The 23,116-nt window shown below is 46.6% G+C and overlaps 1 protein-coding gene across 3 annotated transcripts in view; it reads right to left on the bottom strand.

Moving 5' to 3' along the window:
- ATAD5 (ATPase family AAA domain containing 5) overlaps positions 1-23,116 on the bottom strand; it is a 359,161-nt gene that overhangs the window by 10,985 nt on the left and 325,060 nt on the right. For all 3 annotated transcript variants that reach the window (XM_063960872.1, XM_063960874.1, XM_063960875.1), the window contains exons 16-21: positions 18,905-19,038; positions 18,708-18,801; positions 17,953-18,017; positions 17,700-17,880; positions 12,412-12,587; positions 5,755-6,572 (exon numbers count right to left, since the gene is read on the bottom strand). In XM_063960872.1, the coding sequence (XP_063816942.1) occupies positions 5,755-6,572; positions 12,412-12,587; positions 17,700-17,880; positions 17,953-18,017; positions 18,708-18,801; positions 18,905-19,038 (1,468 nt within the window). The remainder of the gene's footprint in view (positions 1-5,754; positions 6,573-12,411; positions 12,588-17,699; positions 17,881-17,952; positions 18,018-18,707; positions 18,802-18,904; positions 19,039-23,116) is intronic.

Genomic DNA, 23,116 nt, shown 5'->3' with positions numbered 1-23,116 from the left:
AAGCATGCTGGATAATAAGTCTGATCGAGCGTGCAATTGTCTGCTTTGAAGCAGGACACCCAATCTTATTGGGATCATAGAGAATAAACAGCGAGTCCGTCTTTCTGTGACGAGCTGTTCTTTGCACATGCACTTTCAAAGTCCTCACAACATCCAAAGACTTAGGAGTAGCAGAGGTGTCGGTGACAACCAGAACCACAATAGGTTGGTTGGTGTGACATGCGGACACCACTGTAGGAAGAAATAGCTGACGAGTTCTGAGTTCAGCTCTGTCCTCATGGAAAATTAAATAGGGACTTTTGTGAGACAAAGCCCCCAGCTCCGACACACGTCTTGCTGAAGCCAAGGCCAACAGTGTGACGGTCTTCCACGTAAGATATTTTTTACGTCCACCTCCTGTAACGGTTCAAACCAGTTTGATTGGAGGAACTGCAGCACCACATTGAGATCCCAAGGTGCCGTGGGAGGCACAAAGGGAGGTTGGATGTGCAGAACACCATTCAAAAACATCTGGACCTGAGGGAGAGAAACCAATTGTTTCTGAAAAAATGGACAAGGCCGAAATCTGGACTTTTATGGAGCCCAGACGCAGGCGCACATCCACGCCTGCCTGCAGAAAAAGCAGGAAACGTCCCAGATGAAATTCCACCGCAGAATAATTTCTGCTCTCACACCAAGAGACATATTTCTTCCAAATACAATGGTAATACTAAGACGTTACCCCCTTCCTGGCTTGGATCATAGTCGGGATAACCTTGTTATGTCAAACGTAGCCGCGGTAAGTCCTGATAGACAAACGGGCCCTGTTGCAGAAGATCCTCGCGCAGAGGCCACGGATCTTCGATGAGCATCTCCAGAAGGTCCGCGTACCAGGCCCTTCTTGGCCAGTCCGGAGCAATGAGTATTGCTTCAACCTTTTCACTTTTAATTTGTTTTAGAATTCTTGGGATCAGAGGAAGTGGAGGAAACACGTACACCATCTGATAGACCCATGGAGTTGTCAGGGCGTCTATCGCCACCGCCTGTGGGTCTCTTGACCTGGAACAATACCGCCTGAGATTCTTGTTGAGACGAGAGGCCATCATGTCGATCTGTGGGATATCCCCTTCGACTTGTCAAGCACCTGAACACTTTCGGGTGAAAACCCCACTCCCCCTGGTAGGTCGTGTCTGCTGAGAAAGTCTGCTTCCCAGTTGCCTACTCCCGGAATGAAGACCGTTGACAACGCCACAGCATTTCTTTCTGCCCAGAGGAGAATTCTTGACACCTCTGACATTGCTGCTCTGCTTTTCGTTCCACCCTGTCGGTTTATGTACGTTACTGCTGTCACATTGTCCGACTGGACCTGAATTGCCCGATCTTGAAGATGATGCAAAGCCTGCAGAAAGGCGTTTTATATGGCCCCGAGTTCCAGAATGTCGATTGGAAGGATGACTTCCTGACTTGACGATCTTCTCTGAAACTGCACCCCCTGAGTGACTGCTCCCCAACCTCTGAGGCTTGCGTCTGTGGTTAACAGAATCCAGTTATGAATTCCGAACCTCCGTCCTGCGACGAGGTGAGAAGACTGTAGCCACCACAGAAGGGAGATCCTGGCCTTTGGCGACAGGCAGATCCTCCGGTGCATGAGAAGATGCAATCCGGAACATTTGTCCTACAGATCCAGCTGGAAGGGTCATGCGTGAAACCTTTCGTGTTGAAGTGCCTCGTAAAAGGCCATAATTTTCCCCAGAAGGCGAATGCACAGACACACTGGTTGGCTTCAGAACATTCCAAACCATCGACTGGATTACCAATGCCTTTTCCAATGGAAGGAACACCTTTTGTGACTCAGTGTCCAGTATCATTCACAGGAATGGGAGCCTCTGTGTTGGCTCTAAGTGAGATTTCGGACGGTTCAGAATCCACCCGTGATCCTGGAGGAGTTTGGTTGAGAGAGCAATGCCGTCCAGCAACCTCTCCCTGGATGGCGCTTTTATCAGGAGATTGTCCAGGTACGGAATTATGTTCACTTCCTGTTTGCGGAGTAGAAACATCATCTCTGCCATCACCTTGGTGAACACCCTCGGTGCCGTGGAGAGACCAAATGGCAGGGCCTGGAACTGGTAGTGACAGTCCTGCAGTGCAAACCGTAGATAAGCCTGATGAGGCGGACAAATCAGAATATGAAGGTACGCATCCTTGATATCCAGAGACACTAGGAATTCCCCCTACTCCAGACCTGAGATCACCGCTCTCAGATACTACATCTTGAATCTGAACACTCTTAAGTACAGGTTCAAAACTTGAGGTTAAGAAATCGGTCTTACCGAACCGTCCGGTTTCGGTACTACGAACAAGTTGGAATAGTGGGGGTGATTCAGAGTTGTTCGCTCGTTATTTTTGTTCGCTACAGAGCGATAAGACGCAAATGCGCATGCGCATTGTACGCAACGCACCTGCGCCAAGTAAATTAGCACAGAAGTTTGGTATTTTACTCACGGCGTAATAAAGTTTTTTCATCGCTCTGCTGATCGTAGTGTGATTGACAGAAAGTGGGTGTTTCTGGGCGGAAACTGGCAGTTTTATGGGAGTGTGCAGAAAAACGCAGGCGTGCTAGTTGAAAAACGCAGGAGTGTCTGCAGAAACGGGGGAGTAGCTGGGCGAACGCTGGGTGTGTTTGTGACGTCAAACCAGGAACGAAAAGGACTGAGCTCGTCGCACTGGCAGAGTAAGTCTTGAGCTGCTCAGAAACTGCGGGGTAATCGTTACGAGAAAATTAGCGAACCCTTCGTTAGCAAATCTGCTATGCTAAGATACACTCCCAGTAGGCGTAGGCTTAGCGTGTGCAATGCTGCTAAAAGCAGCTAACGAGCGAACTCTGAATCACCCCCAGTACCCCTTGTTTAGTAGATGAGGTGGAACTGGAACAATGACCTGAGTCTGTACCAATTTTTCGATGGCATGCTGTAAAGTTATACTTGCCTCTTGTGAAACTGGCAAGCTTAATTTGAAGAATCTGTGAGGTGGGAGCTGTTGGAACTCCAGTCTGTAGCCCTGGGAAATAAGATCTATGAACCAAGGATCCTGGCACGAAGTTGACCAGATCTGACTGAAGAATTGTATTCGAGCTCCCACCTAACAGCCTTCCAGGCATTGCGGTCTACCGCCATGCTGAAGTCTTTGAGGAAGCGGAGCCTGAGCTCGGTTCCTGAGCACCTGCAGTTGCTGGTTTGCGTGGTTTACCTCTTGCACCGCTGGAGGACGTAGAAGCACCTCTGGATTTGCCCTTGAACTTGGCGGTCCAAAAGGACTGTAACTTAGAAGCTGAATAAATCTTCTTGGTTGGGGGGGCTGCGAAAGGAATATACGTAGACGTACCCGCAGTAGCTGTGGAGATCCATTTGTCTAGTTCATCTCCAAACAAGGCCTCTCCAGGAAAGGCGTGGAAGTCCTACCATTCACAGGAGTCCGCATCAGCAGTCCACTGGCATAGCCACAAGCGCCTGTGTGCCGACACTGCCATAAAGTTTGCAGAGTCTTGTATATGCTGCAGGAGTTAGACAACATCCCCCCTAGATAAGGAATCTAACCCCTCAATTAGGTTACCTGACCATTTTGTATTGCCTTTAGTGATCCATGCACATGCAATAGTGGGTCTTTGGGCCACCCCAGCAGCTGTGTACAATGATTTGAGTGTAGTCTCAATTTTACGATCAGCCATGTCTTTTATTGAGGCTGCATCAGGAACAGGCAATACAATTTTACGTGACGGCCTAGAGACGGATGCGTCCACTATCTGTGGATTTTCCCATTTTTTCCTATCCTGCAGAAGAAAAGATGAGAGCAACCTTTTAGGGATCTAAAACTTCTTATCAGGATTAACTCATGATTCTTCATACAGGGTATTTAATTCCTTTGACACAGGAAAAGTAATGGGACTTCTTCTTTACATTAAATTAAGATTCCTCACTTTCCTCTGACACCTTATCTGGAATATGCAGAACATCTCTGATAGCCTCTATTCCCTGTGACAGAGCCACATCCCCCCACGCCAAGTCTACCTCACCCTCCTCTAAGTCTGACCCATCAGCGTCAGATTGCAGGATATTGGCCAGAGATCGCTTTTGCGGACAAATGGGAGGGGACTGAGACGCTTTTTTGGTGACTGAGTCTCTGTTCATAAACTCATCCACAGTTTGTTTTAAGTATTGCGTCTCTTTCTCATTGCGGGATAGCTTTGTAGAAAGAGTGGAAATCATTTCTTTGAGAGAATTAACCCACTCCGGTTCAGCCCCGCTAGCTTTTGAACCCTGAGTACCCAATAGTGAGCCCCCTGGTGAAGAGGAATACTACGCTGTACAAGAAACACACTCTTTGCCTGACATAATGCAAATGTGACAGCACCCACACACACAGGAAAGGTTAAGCACAATTAACCCACAAAGAGCATTTCAGGGATACAGTCGTTTGGAGCCAGCCCCCACTGCGCCCTTCGCTAATGCCAAGCTTAGCCGGGTCGCAGACTAAGTACCCTGATAGGAGACTTAGTACACTAATAATCCCCCCCCCCTTAATGACCCCCTGGTACCACTGAGGTAATCTGGAGTCACATTGGAGGAGCTGCGCATCCCTGTCCTGTCAGTGTCCATTGCAGAGGGATATGGCGCTGGTGAGCTGCTGGATCCTCTCATAGTGAAGCCCTGCCCCTTCAATGGCATGCAGTCTTCCCGCTTTTTTTATACCGGCTGAGGAATCGGATGCTTAAAATGGTGAGAAACCGTTTTAAGGTTGCGTTGCCAGTCTGGGTACGGTGTACAGTGTACTGAGACGCAGTTGTGTACTGTGTCCGGAGACAGACTCTGCTCTGTTTAGAAGCCGTGCGTCTTCGTACCCATAATGGCCGGCGCTCCGCTAACCAGGACGCTGGCTCAGTGCTCACCACTCTTCATTCTTCTGGCTCTGTTAGGGGTGGCGGCGTGCTGCGGGAATGTACGCTCGCCATGGTGGGGCTTGCGAATAGTTCCCTTGGGAGCTCAGTGTCTTGTCAACGGGGAACGGGACCATTAACCCTTCAAGAGGTTGGGCCGTTCCCCTAAGTCCCACAAAGCAGGCAGGCTGGTGTCAACCAGCCCTGCCTGAAAACAACAAACATAAAAAATAAATGCAGAAAACTCTTCAGGCGCTTCCTTCAGCTTGACCAGCTCCTCCGGGCACATTTTCTAAACCGAGTCTGGTAGGGAGGGAGGAGCTTTGGTACATCCCCATGGTACTAAATGGACCCCAGTATCCTCTAGGACGTCAGAGAAAATAGGATTTTAATTACCTACCGGTAAATCCTTTTCTCGTAGTCTGTAGAGAATACTGGGCGCCCGACCAGTGCTTCGTTCCTCCAGCACTGGTTACTTGGTTAAGTAATGTTGGTTCAGCCGTTGCTGTTCCTGTCTCAAGTTTGGTTAGCTTGGCTTTCCTCTTGTGTTTGCTGGTTCGGAATCTCACCACTATCCTTCTCTCAAAGTATGTCCTTCTCCTCAGGCACAGTTTCCTAGACTGAGTCAGGGAGGAACCAGCCCACACTATCAAATTCTTAAAGTGCCCATGGCTCCTAGTGGACCAGTCTATACCCCATGGTACTAAATGGACCCCAGTATCCTCTAGGACTTCAGAGAAAAGTGCTTAGATAATTAACTATCGACACAAAAATAATTCATGTAGAAGTATTAACTTGATTTCAGAACCACCACTGAAGCAAAAACACAGAAGGTTAATGCTTACTTTCTACTACTGGCTGTTTGCCCAAAGTGCACCTCTTCTCTAGCTTTAGAGACATGTAGGGTAAGTTCTTCGGTAGGATCTTTTCCAGACAGCTTGCACAATTCCAGAGAGGAGTCCAAAGCTTTTGAAAGTTCAGTAGAACACTTCCGAAAGGAGAGTGCTTCTATGAGTGCCTGTATTTCACTGCAGCTCTGAGTACTCCACAAGTCATTGGCTTCTGTTCGAAGGCCATCACAAAGGCCATGTTTTAATCTGCTTTCTGTCCATTTGCGACTGCAAATTTCAGCTTGGCCAGTTGTGTAACATGTAGCGCAATCTAGAGAAGACATGTTGTCTGCAAAATCTGCCAACGAATCGAGGCAGCGATACACCAGGAGGGAAGATTTAGTGTCTTCTGGCAACAGTTTCCTCTTTGCAACAGGTGTTCCTGAAAGTTTGTTTACCACATCATCCATACAGGAACTGTTCTGAACTTCAACTTCACTTGGAATTGTTTTCTCTGGGGCCAAAGAGAGTAGATCATCAAGAGAGTTTACGTCACTTTCAAACAGGTCACTGTCATTTAGAAGCACCAGCTTCTTTTTGTGCTTCATCTGTACGGACACCTTTACATTTCCATCCTTGTTGGGACACCCTGTGTCAGTGTGTGGTGTCAGGTCAGGGTTCTCACATGGGTAATTTATTTGTGGCTCCACTATACGTAGTGGTAAAGGTAGAAGGAACTCCAGATTACTGGTTATAAAATCCACTCTTCTCATCTGAAACTCTGCTAGCAGCTGTAGGATCCTGACCCACTCCTCAGTCTCTATGATTTTACCCTTAAAAACACAAGAGATTCTGTTAGTATTTAAAATAATTATTTTCTACTGGTCAGCATTGATTAAATATGAACATACTACTATTTTGCCATTTAACTGTTAAGGAAGCCAAGAACTTTTACTAGAGAAATTGACAAAGCTGTTAAAACGTTGCTCTTTGTAATGTACATGGCCTAGCTTTTACAATATGTGAATAAATAGGATTTTAATACCTACCGGTAAATCCTTTTCTCTTAGTCCGTAGAGGATATTAGGGACGCTTCAAGAACCATGGGGTATAGACGGGATCCGCAGGAGACATGGGCACTTTAAGACTTTGAAAGGGGTGTGAACTGGCTCCTCCCTCTATTCACCTCCTCCAGACTCCAGTTATATGAACTGTGCCCAGGGAGACGGACATTTCGAGGAAAGAATCTATTGTTAACTAAGGTGGGACATATACCAGCTCAAACCTCAAACAAGCCGTACAACATGGCATATAACAGAAAACCAGTCAACGGCATGAACAACGTCAGCAACAGGTTGACCATAACGTAACGCAACCCGTGTGTAAACATAACTAAGAATTAATAACTGCAGATAGAGTCCGCACTGGGACGGGCGCCCACCATCCTCTACGGACTAAGAGAAAAGAAGTTACCGGTAGGTATTAAAATCCTATTTTCTCATACGTCCTAGAGGATGCTGGGGATGCTTCAAGAACCATGGGGTTTATACCAAAGCTCCAGAACGGGTGGGAGAGTGCGGATGACTCTGCAGCACCGATTGACCAAAACATGAGGTCCTCATCAGCCAAGGTATCAAACTTGTAAACTTTCGCAAAAGTGTTTGAACCCGACCAAGCAGCTGCTCGGCAGAGTTGTAATGCCGAGACCCTGCGGGCAGCCGCCCAGGGTGAGACCATTTTCCTGGTAGAGTGGGCCTTCACTGATTTCGGTAACGGCAATCCAGCCGTAGAATGAGCATGCTGAATCGTATTGCAGATCCAGCGCGCAATAGTCTGCTTTGAAGCAGGCGTTCCAACCTTGTTGGCAGCATACAGGATAAACAGAGCTTCCATTTTCCTAAGTGGAGCTGTTTTGGCGACATATCTTCAAGGCCCTGACAACATCGAGAGATTTTGACTCCTTGAAGGCGTCAGTAGCCACTGGTACCACAATAGGCTGGTACATGTGGAACGATGAAACCACCTTCGGCAGAAATTGTTGACGAGTCCTCAACTCCGCTCTATACTCATGAAAGATTAAATAAGGACTCTTGTGAGACAAAGCCAAAAACTCAGATACCCGCCTAGCGGATGCTAAGGCCAATAGCATGACTACTTTCCAAGTGAGAAATTTCAACTCAACCTTCTGTAAAGGTTCAAACCAATGTGATTGAAGAAAATGCAACACCACGTTAAGATCCCATGGTGCCACTGGGGGCACAAATGGGAGGTTGGATGTGCAAAACTCCTTTCACGAAAGTCTGAACTTCTGGAAAGGAGGCCAATTGTTTCTGAAAGAAAACCGATAAGGCCGAAATTTGTACTTTAATCGAGCCTAACTTTAGACCCGCATCCACACCTGCTTGCAGGAAATGGAGAAAACGCCCTAGCTGAAATTCTTCCGTAGGAGACATCCTGTATTCACACCAAGACACATTTTCTCCAAATACGGTGATAATGTTTAGACGTTACTCCTTTCCTAGCCTGAAGAAGTGTGGGAATAACTTCACTGGGAATACCCTGTCGGGCTAGGATCCGGCGTTCAACCGCCAAACGTAGCCGTGGTACACGCACGGCCCCTGCTGTAACAGATCCTCTTGTAGAGGAAGAGGCCAGGGATCTCTTATGAGTTATTCCTGAAGATCTGGATACCAAGCCCTCCTTGGCCAGTCCGGAGCAATGAGGATCACCTGAACCTTTGTACTTCTTATGATCTTTAACACCTTTGGAATGAGTGGCAGCGGAGGAAACGCGTACACCGACTGAAACACCCATGGTGTTACCAGCATGTCCACCGCTATTGCTTGAGGGTCCCTCGACCTGGAACAATACCTCTGAAGTTTCTTGTTGAGGCGAGACGCCAACATGTCTATTTGAGGAATTCCCCAAAGACTTGTCACTTCTGTGAAAACCTCTTGATGACGACCCCACTCTCCCGGATGGAGATCGTGTCTGCTGAGGAAGTCTGCTTCCCAGTTGTCCACTCCTGGAATGAAGATTGCTGACAGAACGCTTGTATGTCTTTCCGCCCAGCGGAGAACTTTTGTGTCCTCTGCCATTGCCGCCCTGCTCTTTGTTCCGCCCTGGCGGTTTATGTGCGCTACTGCTGTTATATTGTCCGATTGTATTAGGACGGGCCGGTTGCGAAGACGACGTTCTGCTTGAAGAAGGCCGTTGTAAATGGCCCTTAACTCCAGAACGTTTGTGTGTAGACAAACTTCCTGGCTTGACCATTTTCCCTGGAAGGTTTCTACCTGTGTGACTGCTCCACAGCCTCAGAGACTCGCATCCGTGGTTACTAGGATCCAGTCCTGGATCGCGAACCTGCGTCCCTCTAGAAGGTGAAACTTGTGTAGCCATCACAGGAGTGAGATTCTGGTCTTGGGGGATAGGATTATTTTCCGGTGTATGTGCAGATGGGATCCGGACCACTTGTCCAACAGGTCCCACTGAAACACCCTGGCATGGAATCTGCCAAATTGAATGGCCTCGTAGGCTGCCACCATCTTCCCCAACAGCCGAGTGCATTGATGAATTGATACTCTCGCTGGCTTCAGAATTTGTTTGACCAAACTCTGAATTTCCAGAACCTTCTCTTCTGGAAGAAAAACTCTCTAATTCTGTGTCCAGAATCATTCCCAAAAACAACAGCCGCTTCGTCGGATTCAACTGTGACTTCGGCAGGTTTAGGAGCCAACCATGTTGTTGCAGAAATGTCAGGGAGAGCGCAATGTCCTGCTCCAGCTCGTCTTTGGATCTTGCCTTTATCAGGAGATCGTCCAGGTAAGGGATAATTGTGACTCCTTGCTAGCGAAGGAGAACCATCATTTCCGCCATTACCTTGGTGAAAATCCTCGGAGCCGTGGATAGACCAAATGGCAGCGTCTGAAATTGGTAATGACAATCCTGAGTAGCAAACCGCAGATAAGCCTGATGCAGAGGATATATGGGGATGTGTAAGTAGGCATCCTTTATGTCGACCGACACCATGAAATCCCCTTCCTTGAGACTGGAGATCACTGCTCGGAGAGATTCCATCTTGAATTTGAATTTTCTTAGGTAAAGATTGAGGGATTTTAGGTTCAGAATTGGTCTGACCGAGCCGTCAGGCTTCGGGACCACAAACAGGCTTGAATAAAATCCTTCTCCCTGTTGTGCCGGGGGAACCCTGACAATGACTTGATTCCGACACAACTTTTGTATTGCATTGCATTGCATGCTCGGCAGAGAAGCTGGTAAGGCTGATTTGAAAAAACGTCGAGGGGGTACGTCTTGAAACCCCAGTTTGTACCCCTGGGACACTATTTCTAGAATCTACGGGTCTAGGGCCGAACGAGCCCAGAAATGACTGAAAAGCTTGAGACGTGCCCCCACCGATGCGGACTCCCGCAGAGGAGCCTCAGCGTCATGCGGTGGACTTGGCAGAAGCCGGGGAGGACTTCTGCTCCTGAGAACCTGCCACGGCCGGAGATCTTTTACCTTTTCCTCTATTAGCAAGAAAGGAATAACCTCGGCCTTTTTTGTATTTATTTGGCCGAAAGGACTGCATCTGCAAGTGGTGAGCTTTCTTTTGTTGTGGAGGAACATAAGGCAAAAATGACGACTTACCCGCGGTAGCCGTAGATACCAACTCAGCGAGACCTTCACCAAACAACACACCACCTTTATACGGTAGAGACTCCATAGCTTTCTTAGAGTCAGCATCAGCATTCCATTGATGAATCCACAATGCTCTCCTAGCTGAGACTGCCATGGCATTTGCCCTTGATCCCAAGAGGCCAATATCTCTCGCTGCTTCCTTTAAGTAGGCTGCAGCGTCCCTGATATAACCTAGCGTTAAATGGATGGTATCCCTATCCAGGGTATCTATATCAGATGACAAGTTATCTGTCCCCTTTCCGATAGCACTACTCACCCACGCAGATGCAATAGCTGGTCTGAGTAATGTACCTGTGGTGACATAAATGGATTTCAGCGTATTTTCCTGTCTACGATCCGCAAGATCCTTAAGGGCTGCCGTGTCAGGAGACGGTAAAGCCACCTTTTTAGACAACCGTGACAGCGGCTTGTCTACAATGGGAGGTGACTCCCGCTTTTCTCTATCCCCAGAGGGGAACGGATACGCCATTTGAATCCTTTTGGGAATCAGAAACTTTCGGTCAGGATTTTCCCACATTTTTTCAAAAAGGGCATTCAGTTCATGAGAGGGAGTAAACGTTACCTCCGGTTTCTTTTCCTTATACATACAGACCCTAGTATCAGGAACAGCAAAGTCCTCGGAGATATGCAAAACGTCTTTTATTGCCACAATCATGTACTGAATGCTCTTTGCCTATTTTGGCTCTAATCTGGTATGACTATAGTCGACACTGGAGTCAGTGTCCGTGTCGGTATCTGTGTCTGCTAACTGCGCAAACGAACGTTTATGTGACCCCGAGGGGGTCTGTACCTGTGATAACACATCCTCCACAGATTTTTTCCATACCTGGTTCTGAGACTCAGATTTATCTAATCTCTTATTAATAAAATCCACATTCGCATTCAAAGCATTCAACACATTTACCCAGTCAGGAGTCGACGGTGCCGACAGGGTCACTCCCATAGCCGTTTCTGCCCCCAACACAGGCTCCTCCTGGGAAGAGCACTCCGCCTCAGACATGCCGACACACCCGTACCGACACCCACAGACACACTGGGCCAAAAGGGGGGACAGACCCACAGTAAAGCCCGTCAGAGAAACACAGAGGGCGTTTGCCAGCTCACAACCCAGCGCCTGTCCCGGTTCTGAAACCTTATATATATATATAATGCCTCAGACCCTGCAGCGCTTTATAATCACTTAATTTTGCACCACATTTGCTGTGCCCCCCCGTTTTGCACTCTGTTACTTGTCTTGTCAATAGCATTGGTGAGGAAGGACCAGCGTCTCTGCAGCCCTGGAGAGAAAATGGCGCTGATGAGAGCTGTGAGGGCTAAGCCCCGCCCCCTACATGGCGCGCTTCAGCCCGCTCTTTTTTAAACAAATAATGCTGACGGGGTTACGAATTTAGTGCCAAGGCACTTCAATTTCACACTGCCAGCCTGAAAAGAGGTTTCTAATGCTCCCGCCTCCCCCTGCAGTGCCGCTGTGTATGGGAGCATGGCGCGCAGCGCGTTCGCTGTGCGGTACCTCAGAAAGCAGTCACTGAAGTCTTCTTTTCTTCTTCTATTCACCTGTCTTTGTCTTCTGACTTCTGGCTCTGCAAGGGGGGTGACGGCGGGGTGCATCCTCAGAGTGCATCCAGTCTGCCTGGGCACAGATTCTAAACTGGAGTCTGGAGGAGGGGCATAGAGGGAGGAGCCAGTTCACGCCCATTTTAAAGTCTTAAAGTGCCCATGTCTCCTGCAGATCCAGTCTATACCCCATGGTTCTTGAAGCGTCCCCAGCATCCTCTAGGACGTATGAGAAATAAAAATGAAATGCATAACATTCATAAGAAAGATATTAACCAGCGTCATCCGTCTGCACAGCATTTTTCTCTCTACACAATAATTTAAATGTATCAGGTTCATTAGACATATATAAGCTCTCTCAAAAGATCTGTATACACAGCAGGTCCCACTCCTTTCAGTCTTATTCCATCTACAGCTCACCTTTACAAAGGATATTAAGCCTTTGGACGGGGCAATGATATTATTCAGGCCCATCAAGTTTTCAGCACAACCAAAGTGAGTTCCTGGAAGGTCTTTTACCGCAATCTCAGATTTAACATTGTTGCAAGAATTCCCAACATCCTTCACTGTAGCAGACATCAATTTCCTGTGATTACCTGACAAAACAAACAAACAAGACAAGATTTACAAGTCACCTGTTTTCTATGCTAGAATGCCTTCTGCGCACTGCATACATTCAAATGTCTATAACCTCTTTGCTGCTGAGCGCTTTCTCATCCCTATGTTAAATATTAAGCCACTTTTTGCGCTGGTCATATTCCAACATCAATAACCAGCATTATTGTAACACATGCACTTTTTAGAACCTAAACTGCTAGATTAAGTGTTACAATAATGATCCCTGGGCAGCGCGCCCACACCAACCCAGAAGGTCCCACAGCCCAAACCTAATATGGACATATTATATACATTTATCCAAGACTTACCAGTCATAGTGCATATTCCAATATGTAGTCTGCAAATGCTAGGACCCTATACTTATTAAAAACATCCAAGAGCAGGTGTGAGGGATGCTAGTCAAAGCTGAAGGAGTATCCACTTTCAAGTGTACACACATGTACATAATATAGAATATATGGGGGGTGGACTGCACACCCTAATTCTAAAAATTAGGCGCTACCATGCCGAGACCTGTAGTGTCACACACAAAAGAGAAAGTGCAGGTGCACACTCTAAACACTAAGAGAACAATTATAATAAACTCTGCAATTTAACATGGAGTAAAATAGAGGTTCTTCACAAAATTTTATCCAAAAATATGGGCCAAACTACCACGGTCAGGTGACCTCATCAGGTGGGTCTCTAACATCCCTAAGGTTCAAGTTCAGAGCAACCCCTTCCCCCCGGCCAGCACAACCCAACTGTCACAAGGCATTACACTAGTGAGAAGTAGCAATTTAAGTGTTAAAATAAGATTTTACTCACCGGTAAATCTATTTCTCGTAGTCCGTAGTGGATGCTGGGAACTCCGTAAGGACCATGGGGAATAGCGGCTCCGCAGGAGACTGGGCACAACTAAAGAAAGCTTTAGGACTACCTGGTGTGCACTGGCTCCTCCCACTATGACCCTCCTCCAGACCTCAGTTAGGATACTGTGCCCGGAAGAGCTGACACAATAAGGAAGGATTTTGAATCCCGGGTAAGACTCATACCAGCCACACCAATCACACCGTATAACTCGTGATATCATACCCAGTTAACAGTATGAAATATAACTGAGCCTCAGTAACAGATGACTCATAACAATAACCCTTTAGTTAGGCAATAACTATATACAAGTATTGCAGACAATCCACACTTGGGATGGGCGCCCAGCATCCACTACGGACTACGAGAAATAGATTTACCGGTGAGTAAAATCTTATTTTCTCTGACGTCCTAGTGGATGCTGGGAACTCCGTAAGGACCATGGGGATTATACCAAAGCTCCCAAACGGGCGGGAGAGTGCGGATGACTCTGCAGCACCGAATGAGCAAACTCAAGGTCCTCCTCAGCCAGGGTATCAAACTTGCAGACTTTTTCAAAATTGTTTGAACCCGAACAAGTAACAGCTCGGCAAAGTTGTAAAGCCGAGACCCCTCGGGCAGCCGCCCAAGAAGAGCCCACTTTCCTCGTGGAATGGGCTTTTACAGATTTAGGGTGCGGCAGTCCAGCCGCAGAATGTGCAAGTTGAATCGTGCTACAGATCCAGCGAGCAATAGTCTGCTTAGAAGCAGGAGCACCCAGCTTGTTGGGTGCATACAGGATAAATAGCGAGTCAGTTTTCCTGACTCCAGCCGTTCTGGAAACATCTATTTTCAGGGCCCTGACTACGTCCAGTAACTTGGAGTCCTCCAAGTCCCACACAGCCGCAGGCACCACAATAGGTTGGTTCACATGAAAAGCTGATACCACCTTAGGAAGGAATTGGGAACGAGTCCTCAATTCCGCCCTATTAATATGAAAATCAGATTAGGGCTTTTGCATGACAAAACCGCCAATTCTGATACACGCCTGGCCGACGCCAAAGCCAACCGCATGACCACTTTCCACATGAGGTATTTTAGCTCTACGGATTTAAGTGGCTCAACCCAATTCGACTTCAGGAAATCCAACACCACGTTGAGATCCCACGGTGCCACTAGAGGCACAACCGGGGGCTGAATATGCAGCACTCCCTTAACAAAAGTCTGAACTTCAGGCAGTGAAGCCAGTACTTTTTGGAAGAAAATGTACAGAGCCGAAATCTGGACCTCAACGTAACCCAATTTTAGGCCCGTAGTCACTCCTGACTGTAGGAAGTGCAGAAATCGACCCAGTTGAAATTCCTCCGTTGGGGCCTTCCTGGCCTCACACCAAGCAACATATTTTTGCCATATGCGGTGATAATATTTTGCGATCACATCTTTCCTAACCTTAATCAGCGTAGGAATGACGTCCTCCGGAATGCCTTTTTCCTTTAGGATCCGGTGTTCAACCGCCATGCCGTCAAACACAGCCGTGGTAAGTCTTGGAACAGGCAGGGCCCCTGCTGCAGCAGGTCCTGTCTGAGCGGCAGAGGCCATGGGTCCTCTGAGATCATTTCTTGAAGTTCTGGGTACCAAGCTCTTCTTGGCGAATCCGGAACCACGAGTATAGTTCTTACTCCTCTCCTTCTTAGTATTCTCAATACCTTGGGTATGAGAGGCAAAGAAAGGTACACATACACCGACTGGTACACCCACAGTGTTACCAGAGCGTCCACAGCTATCGCCTGAGGGTCCCTTGACCTGGCGCAATATCTTTTTAGCCGTTTGTTGAGGCGTGACGCCATCACGTCACCTGTGGCCTTTCTCAACGGTGTACAATCATTTTGAAGACTTCTGGATGAAGTCCCCACTCTCCCGGGTGGAGGTCGTGCCTGCTGAGAAAGTCTGCTTCCCAGTTGTCCACTCCGGGAATGAACACTGCTGACAGTGCTAACACATGATTTTCCGCCCATCGGAAAATCCTTGTGGCTTCTGCCATCACCATCCTGCTTCTTGTGCCGCCCTGCTGGTTTACATGGGCGACCGCCGTGATGTTGTCTGACTGGATCAGCACCGGCTGGTCTTGAAGCAGGGGTCTAGCCTGACTTAGGGCATTGTGAATGGCCCTTAGTCCCAGAATATTTATGTGTAGGGAAGTCTCCTGACTTTTCCATAGTCCTTGGAAGTTTCTTCCCTGTGTGACTGCCCCCCAGCCTCGAAGGCTGGCATCCGTGGTCACCAGGACCCAGTCCTGTATGCCGAATCTGCGGCCCTCTAGAAGATGAGCACTCTGCAGCCACCACAACAGCGACACCCAGGCCCTTGGAGACAGGGTTATCAGCCGATGCATCTGAAGATGCGACCCGGACCTCTTGTCCAACAGATCCCACTGGAAGATCCTTGCCTGGAACCTGCCGAATGGAATTTCTTCGTAAGAAGCTACCATCTTTCCCAGGACTCGCGTGGATTGATGCACCAACACCTGTATTTGTATTAGGAGGTCGCTGACTAGAGATGACAACTCCTTGGCCTTCTCCTCCGGGAGAAACCCTTTTTTCTTGTTCTGTGTCCAGAACCATACCCAGGAACAGTAGACGCGTCTTAGGAACCAGCTGCGACTTTGGACTATTCAGAATCCAGCCGTGCTGTTGTAGCACTTCCCGAGATAGTGCTACTCCGACGAACAACTGCTCCCTGGACCTCGCCTTTATAAGGAGATCGTCCAAGTACGGGATAATTATAACTCCCTTTTTTCGAAGGAGTATCATCATTTCGGCCATTACCTTGGTAAATATACTTTCTTTTCTAGGAGCTCAGGAGAGCCCCTAGTGTGCATCCAGCTCAGCCGGGCACAATATTCTAACTGAGGTCTGGAGGAGGGTCATAGTGGGAGGAGCCAGTGCACACCAGGTAGTCCTAAAGCTTTCTTTAGTTGTGCCCAGTCTCCCGCGGAGCCGCTATTCCCCATGGTCCTTATGGAGTTCCCAGCATCCACTAGGACGTCAGAGAAAAGCTGTTACATTAATAAGTAGTAGCTATATGCTAAAAGTGTAACATAGGTGTTCATATTTATATCAGGGTTCCCCCTTACACAAGAGTGAACTGGCTCATCTGTTCCCATTCCTCACAGTCAAACTGTGGCAAAGAAAGCTATCCTAATAGAATGGACCCAGTCGGTTGCCACATACTTTTATGAAGTTCAATCCTCCGTTAGAGCTTCTTTATTTTGAAAGACGATTAATCTTTCCAAATACAGATTCTATGTAAAATGGGGTTAGTTTACACAGTGTTACGGGATCTCTCAATCCGAACATACATTATGAAGGATTTTGATAACCCAACCTGGTATCTTCACAGAATGTTATCTAATGACGAAGCCCTGATACTCTAGGGACCACCCTTGCTCTCTGTGTTGTTTTATCTGGCTGCATGGTGTTATCTTGGTTACACCTGTTTCCCGTATAATATGTTATGGCCACCCCCTCTTTGATGTTGCATTTTGCCAATCGGACAGGATTACCCCCACCCCACAAATCTTTACTCCTTCTGTCTGATTTCTTTCCCGCCTTGGTTGAAATGTTACACTATATTTAAATATTGTGAGTGTTACTGGTAATTACTCTATTGATTTTATTTCTTCTCGTACACTACCACGATGGTTTACATATTACATCACAAATTCATGTTATTGTTTAATGTATATTATCTACATTGTATTCACTTTTTGGAGAATCACCCTAATGATCTCTCAACAGGATAATGGAGAAATACACAATTATTTTTCTTGTTTGTTTGAGCCTGAGTGTTATACCCAGGTGACTACAGTCCAGATTACCACAAGTGTTTGATTGTGAACCTACGTAAACTCCCACAGACAAACCGAAGATTGCATTGAAAATAGGCAAACATGCAGCAGCAAGCATGGACACGCATTTTTGTTTGATTAAACAGATTACACACAGCCTGGTGCTAGGAGTCTCTATCACAGGAGCTCCTTTTTGTATCTCAGCTAAATGATCATAAATTCACAATGGTCAATGCCTGTATTGATTTTATTTACATAGTCACCAAAGCTCTTACCCACTTCCTGTGAACTTAATTAAATCATAGTTGCAGGTTAATGTAATTTAATGCAATCTTGCCATAAGAGCTCTCAGCTGCTCTTTCTGAAGTGTATGCATTTCAGAATACCAGAAAGGAACGTTTTTCTTTGTTCTTACCAGGTGTAAGCTGCTGCTTCTCTCTGAAACCTTCCCCTCCACTACGAGCCCAAAACTGCAGATGCAGAATACTTTGTCTTATGTCACATTTATTTGCTGTTAAAAATGTGACAAAATCCTTAAAGTCAGTCCTGATGTTTTCAGCTAGACAAAGTACCTGGAGATAGCTTGCAACATTCACCTGAAACAAATACGAGAATTAAGAAGGGTCCCAAGTCATAAAGCACTTTGGAATTAACTTTCTGCTACTTACAACAGAGGGTGTATGAAATGTAATCTCTTCAAATGCTCCATCAAACACCATCCCAAACATAGGATCTATAAAAGGGACATCATTCAAAAATCTTTATTTATATAAAAACAAAAAAGCACAAGACTAAATATCTGGCTAGTACCACTGGAAGAAATGGTTTAAACAGTCCTCAAACATTTAAAAAAGGTCATTGTAACAGATTCTAAATTCATTCCGACGATAGATTATGAGCTTTGTCAGGTTTAAACAACAAAATTACATTGAACTATTGCACTCATCAAATACTGTACATTAACCCCATTCTAGCATTGATGGATGGATCTGCTTATTGCAATACATGTTGAATCAACCAATTCATTCCAAAGCCTTCATCCTCTGGCCAGTCTTACACTAAAAATAAACATGTACAATTTTAATGTTCAAATGATCAATGCTATGCTTTAAAAAAAAGTGTACAGACTTATCTGTATGTAGAGAGGTTCTACAATAAGAGTTTGGTAACAATACCAATTTTTAACACACGCCCAAAAAAATTGATCGGTATTGTGCACTGGCACGTGTATTTTAGGAAAATAAAACCACCGTACACAATGGACAACAACACAGGACGACATGAAAGATGACGATTTTTTTTTTTAAAGATCTATCGTTCATATCGTCCACCTTGTATGGCTGAACGATGCGTGCAACCGCAGGTCGTTCTCATTAATCCATGATCTACCGAACATGCAGCTTAACGTTAAAAGTAAACTTACCACTTGTAGTAAGAATTACTGGCCTCTTTGTAGTGCTCATGAACATTTTTATAGCATTTAAAAACCCAGAATCATCATCAAATATTACATCAACCTGCAACACAGAAAATGCTTGTTAAGTGGTAAAAGGGCTTATTTAGCGATAAAGTAATATTGGTCATTTCACAAAAGCCATTGATAAGTCAGCAGAGACATACCTCTTCAAAGAGAATGAGGGATGTAGCAGATTTACGTTGAGACTCATCTGCCCCTGTTCCTTTATCTGTTGCCACAGGTGGAATTATTGAGGATTTGCCATCATGTGACTTCCTCGCAGAATTACTTTGAATCTCTGTAGAGGAAAACATACATAAAAAAAAAATCCAACGCTTCCTCAATATTTAAAGTTGTAACTTTATTAACGGTAAAGATGATTTTTACTTACAATACGTGCAATCTATTTCTTCAATTTATTTTTGGGGACCTGGTTACCATATATAGAGAAGTCCAGAAGTAAAGCACTTCGAACTTACCCGTATAGCTATACACTCCTCACCTCCCTGTCTAACAATACTTTTAATTAAAACATCCTGATAGGAAAGGTTAAAATAATGAACCAAATAAGTGCAATTCACTCTCTACAAACAAACACTGGAAACAACCAACAAAACAAAGAATGGAACCTCAATGTCTCCTGAAAAGAATCAGAGAAATGAATTTAACGAAAATAGGATTTTACTTACCTACCGGTAAATCCTTTTCTTGTAGTCCGTAAAGGATGCTGGGGTCCACTTGAGTACCATGGGGTATAGACAGGTCGCTTGGGAGCCATGGGCACTTTAAGAGTTTAATAGTGTGGGCTGGCTCCTCCCTCTATGCCCCTCCTACCAGACTCAGTATAGAAATTGTGCCCGAGGAGACGGACAACTTTGAGAGAAGGAATTTATACAGATAGTGGTGAGATTCACACCAGCTCACACATACAAGGCAAACAAAGCTAACCAGCATGAAATCTCAGCAACAGCTGAAGAACATTACTTAAGTAACAACACAGTACTTAACCAAGAACAAAGCAGTACTGAACCAAGAAACCACTGCAGGATAACAAAGCGCTGGGCGGGCGCCCAGCATCCTCTACGGACTACGAGAAAAGGATTTACCGGTTGGAAATTAAAATCCTATTTTCTCTTACGTCCTAGAGAATGCTGGGGTCCACTTTAGTACCATGGGGATGTACCAAAGCTCCCAGTACGGGAGGGAGAGCGCGGAGGCCCCTGTAGAACTGATTGACCAAACTTTAGGTCCTCAGAGACCAAAGTATCGAACTTGTGGAACTGAGCAAGTAGCCGCTCGGCAAAGCTGTAAAGCCCAGACACCCCGGGCAGCCACCCAGGAAGAACCCACCTTACGAGTAGAGTGGGCCTTAACAGATTTTGGACACTGCAAACCTGCTGTAGAATACGCATGCTGGTTAGTAAACCTGATCTAGCGCAAAATCGTCTGCTTAGAAGCAGGACACCCAACCTTGTTGGGATCATAAAGGACAAACAGAGTCCGACTTTCTGTGATGAGAAGTTCACTTCAACAAAAATCTTCAAAGCCCTCACAACATACAAGGATTTTGAGGTAATTGAGGAGTCAGTACACCACAATAGGTTGGTTGATATGAAAAGCCGACAACCATCGGAAGAAATTGCTGGCGCGTGCTGAGCTCAGCTCTATTTTCATGAAAAATCAAGTAGGGGCTCTTGCAGGACAATGCCCCCAATTCTGACACGTCTAGCAGATGCCAACCGCGTGACCGCCTTCCAAGTAAGAAACTTGACCTCAACCTCCTGTAAAAGGTTCAAACCAATCCGATTGCAGAAACTGCAACACCACGTTAAGATCCCAAGGTGCCGTAGGAGGCACAAAGGGAGGTTGGATAACCAGGAACCCTTTCAAGAAAGTCTAAACCTCAGGGAGGGAAGCCAATTGTTTCTGGGGAAAAAATGGACAAAGCCAAAATCTGGACCGTAATGGAGCCCAAACACAGTCCCACATCCACACCTGCTTGCAGGAAGAGGAGAAAACATACCAGTTGAAACTCCACCGTAGGAAACTTATTGGACTCACACCAAGACAAGTACTTTTTCCAAATCTGATGGTAATGTTTAGACGTTACACCTTTCCTAGCCTGTATCAGGGTAGGAATAACTTTGCTGGGAATGCCTTTCCGAGCTAAGATCTGGCGCTCAACCTCCATGCCGTAAAACGTAGCCGTGTTAAGTCTTGATAAGCGAATGGCCCCTGTTGCAGAAGGTCCTCTCGAAGAGGAAGAGGCCTCGGATCTTCCAGCAGTAACTCCAGAAAATCAGCGAACCAAGCCCTGCTTGGCCAGTCTGGAGCAACGAGGATCGTCTGAACTTATGTTCTCTATACGAGCTTTAAGAATCCTTGGGATGAGTGGAAGTGGAGGGAACACGTACACTGACTTGAACACCCACAGAATTACCTGGGCGTCCACCGCCACAACCTTGAGGGTCTCTTGACCTGGAACAATACCGCCGAAGCTTCTTGTTGAGGCGTGAGTCCATCATTTCTATTTGAGGTACACCCCAACTCTGCGAACACCACCGGATGAAAGCCCCACTCTCCTGGATGGAGATCGTGCCTGCTGAGGAAGTCTGCTTCCCAGTTGTCCACACCCAGAATGAAGATTGCTGATAGCGCACCCGCGTGCTTTTCTGCCCAGAGGATTCTCGTCACCACTGACATAGTAGCTCTGCTCTTCTTTCCGCCCTGTCGGTTTATGAAGGATACCGTTGTTACATTTTCCAACTGCACTTGAATGGCCTGATCTTGCAAAAGGTGTGCTGCTTGTACAAGACTGTTGTACACGGCTCTTAGTTCCAGGACGTTTATCGGAAAAACGGATTCCAGACTTGACCACCTTCCTTGGAATGTTTCCCCTCTGGTGACTGCGCCCCAACCTCTGAGACCTGCATCCGTGGTTAGAAGGATCCAGTTCTGAACCACAAACTGCGGCCCTCTAGAAGGCGAGGCAGTTGTAGCCACCATAGGAGTGAGATCCTGGCTTTCGGCGACAGACGTATTCTCTGGTGCATGTGTAGGTGAGATTCCGACCACTTGTCCAGGAGATCCAGTTGGAAGGGCCGTACATGAAATCTTCTGTACTGTAGAGCCTCGTAGGAGACAACCATCTTCCCCAGAAGGCGAATGCACTGATGGACCGATACCCGGGCAGGCTTCAATTGACCATTGATTGGATCACCAACACTTTCTCCACCAGTAGAAACATCCTCTGCACCTGTGTGTCGAGGATCATCCCTAGGAAAGACAATCTCCTTGTTGGCTCCAAATGTGACTTTGGAAGATTCAGGATCCATCCATGATCCCGGAGTAGACGAGTCGTGAGAGCAATGCTCTGCAACAACTTCTACCTGGATGACGCTTTTATCAGCAGATCGTCCAGATATGGCATTATATTTACTCCCTGCCTGCTGTGGAGAACCATCATATCTGCCATCACCTTGGTGAAAACCCTCGGTGCCGTGGAGAGGCCAAATGGCAGTGTCTGAAACTGATAGTGACAGTCCAACAGTGCAAATCTTAGATAAGCCTGGTGAGGCGGCCAGATTGGAATGTGAAGGTACGCATCCTTGATATCCAGGAATTCCCCCTCCTCCAGACCTGAGATCACCGCTCTCAGAGACTCCATTTTGAACTTGAATTCCTTCAGATAAGGTTTTAGCGACTTCAGGTTCAAAATTGGTCTGACCGAACCATCCGGTCTCAGTACCACAAATAGGTTTGAATAGTAACCTTTGTTTTCCAGATAAGCTGGAACCGGAACAATGACATCTGCCCTTTCCAATTTTTGAATGGCTTCCTGTAGGATAGCTCTGTCTCTCAGCAAAGCTGGTAAGCCTGATTTGAAGAATCTGTGAGGTGGGATCTCTTGAAACTCCAGCCTGTATCCCCGGGACACAATATCTTGTACCCAGGGATCCAGGCCGGAGGACACCCAGACGTGACTGAAATGTCTGAGTCTCGCTCCCACCTGCTCGATCTCCAGGCTGTGAACTCCACAGTCATGCTGAGGATTTTGAGGAGACAGAGGCAGGCTTCTGCTCCTGGGAACCTGCAGGTGCAGGTTTTTTGGATTTTGCTCGACCACCTCTGAAGAAAGTGGTAGAAGGCTTGGACTTTTTAGCTTTTGTGGATAGAAAGGACTGCATCGTGGACGTAGTACAAGGGTTTTTTCGTTGACCAAGTGGCTAAGGGAAGAAAGGTTGACTTACCAGCGGTTGCCGTGGAAACCCACGCATCCAATGCTTCCCCAAATAGAGCCTGACCTGTGAAGGGTAGGTTCTCCACACTTCTCCTGGATTCTGCGTCTGCCGACCATTGGCGCAGCCGGAGTACCC

This window comes from Pseudophryne corroboree, chromosome 3 (assembly GCF_028390025.1).
Source record: "Pseudophryne corroboree isolate aPseCor3 chromosome 3, aPseCor3.hap2, whole genome shotgun sequence".
Taxonomy (NCBI): Eukaryota; Metazoa; Chordata; class Amphibia; order Anura; family Myobatrachidae; genus Pseudophryne; species Pseudophryne corroboree.
This window is presented reverse-complemented; position numbering and strand designations above follow the sequence as displayed.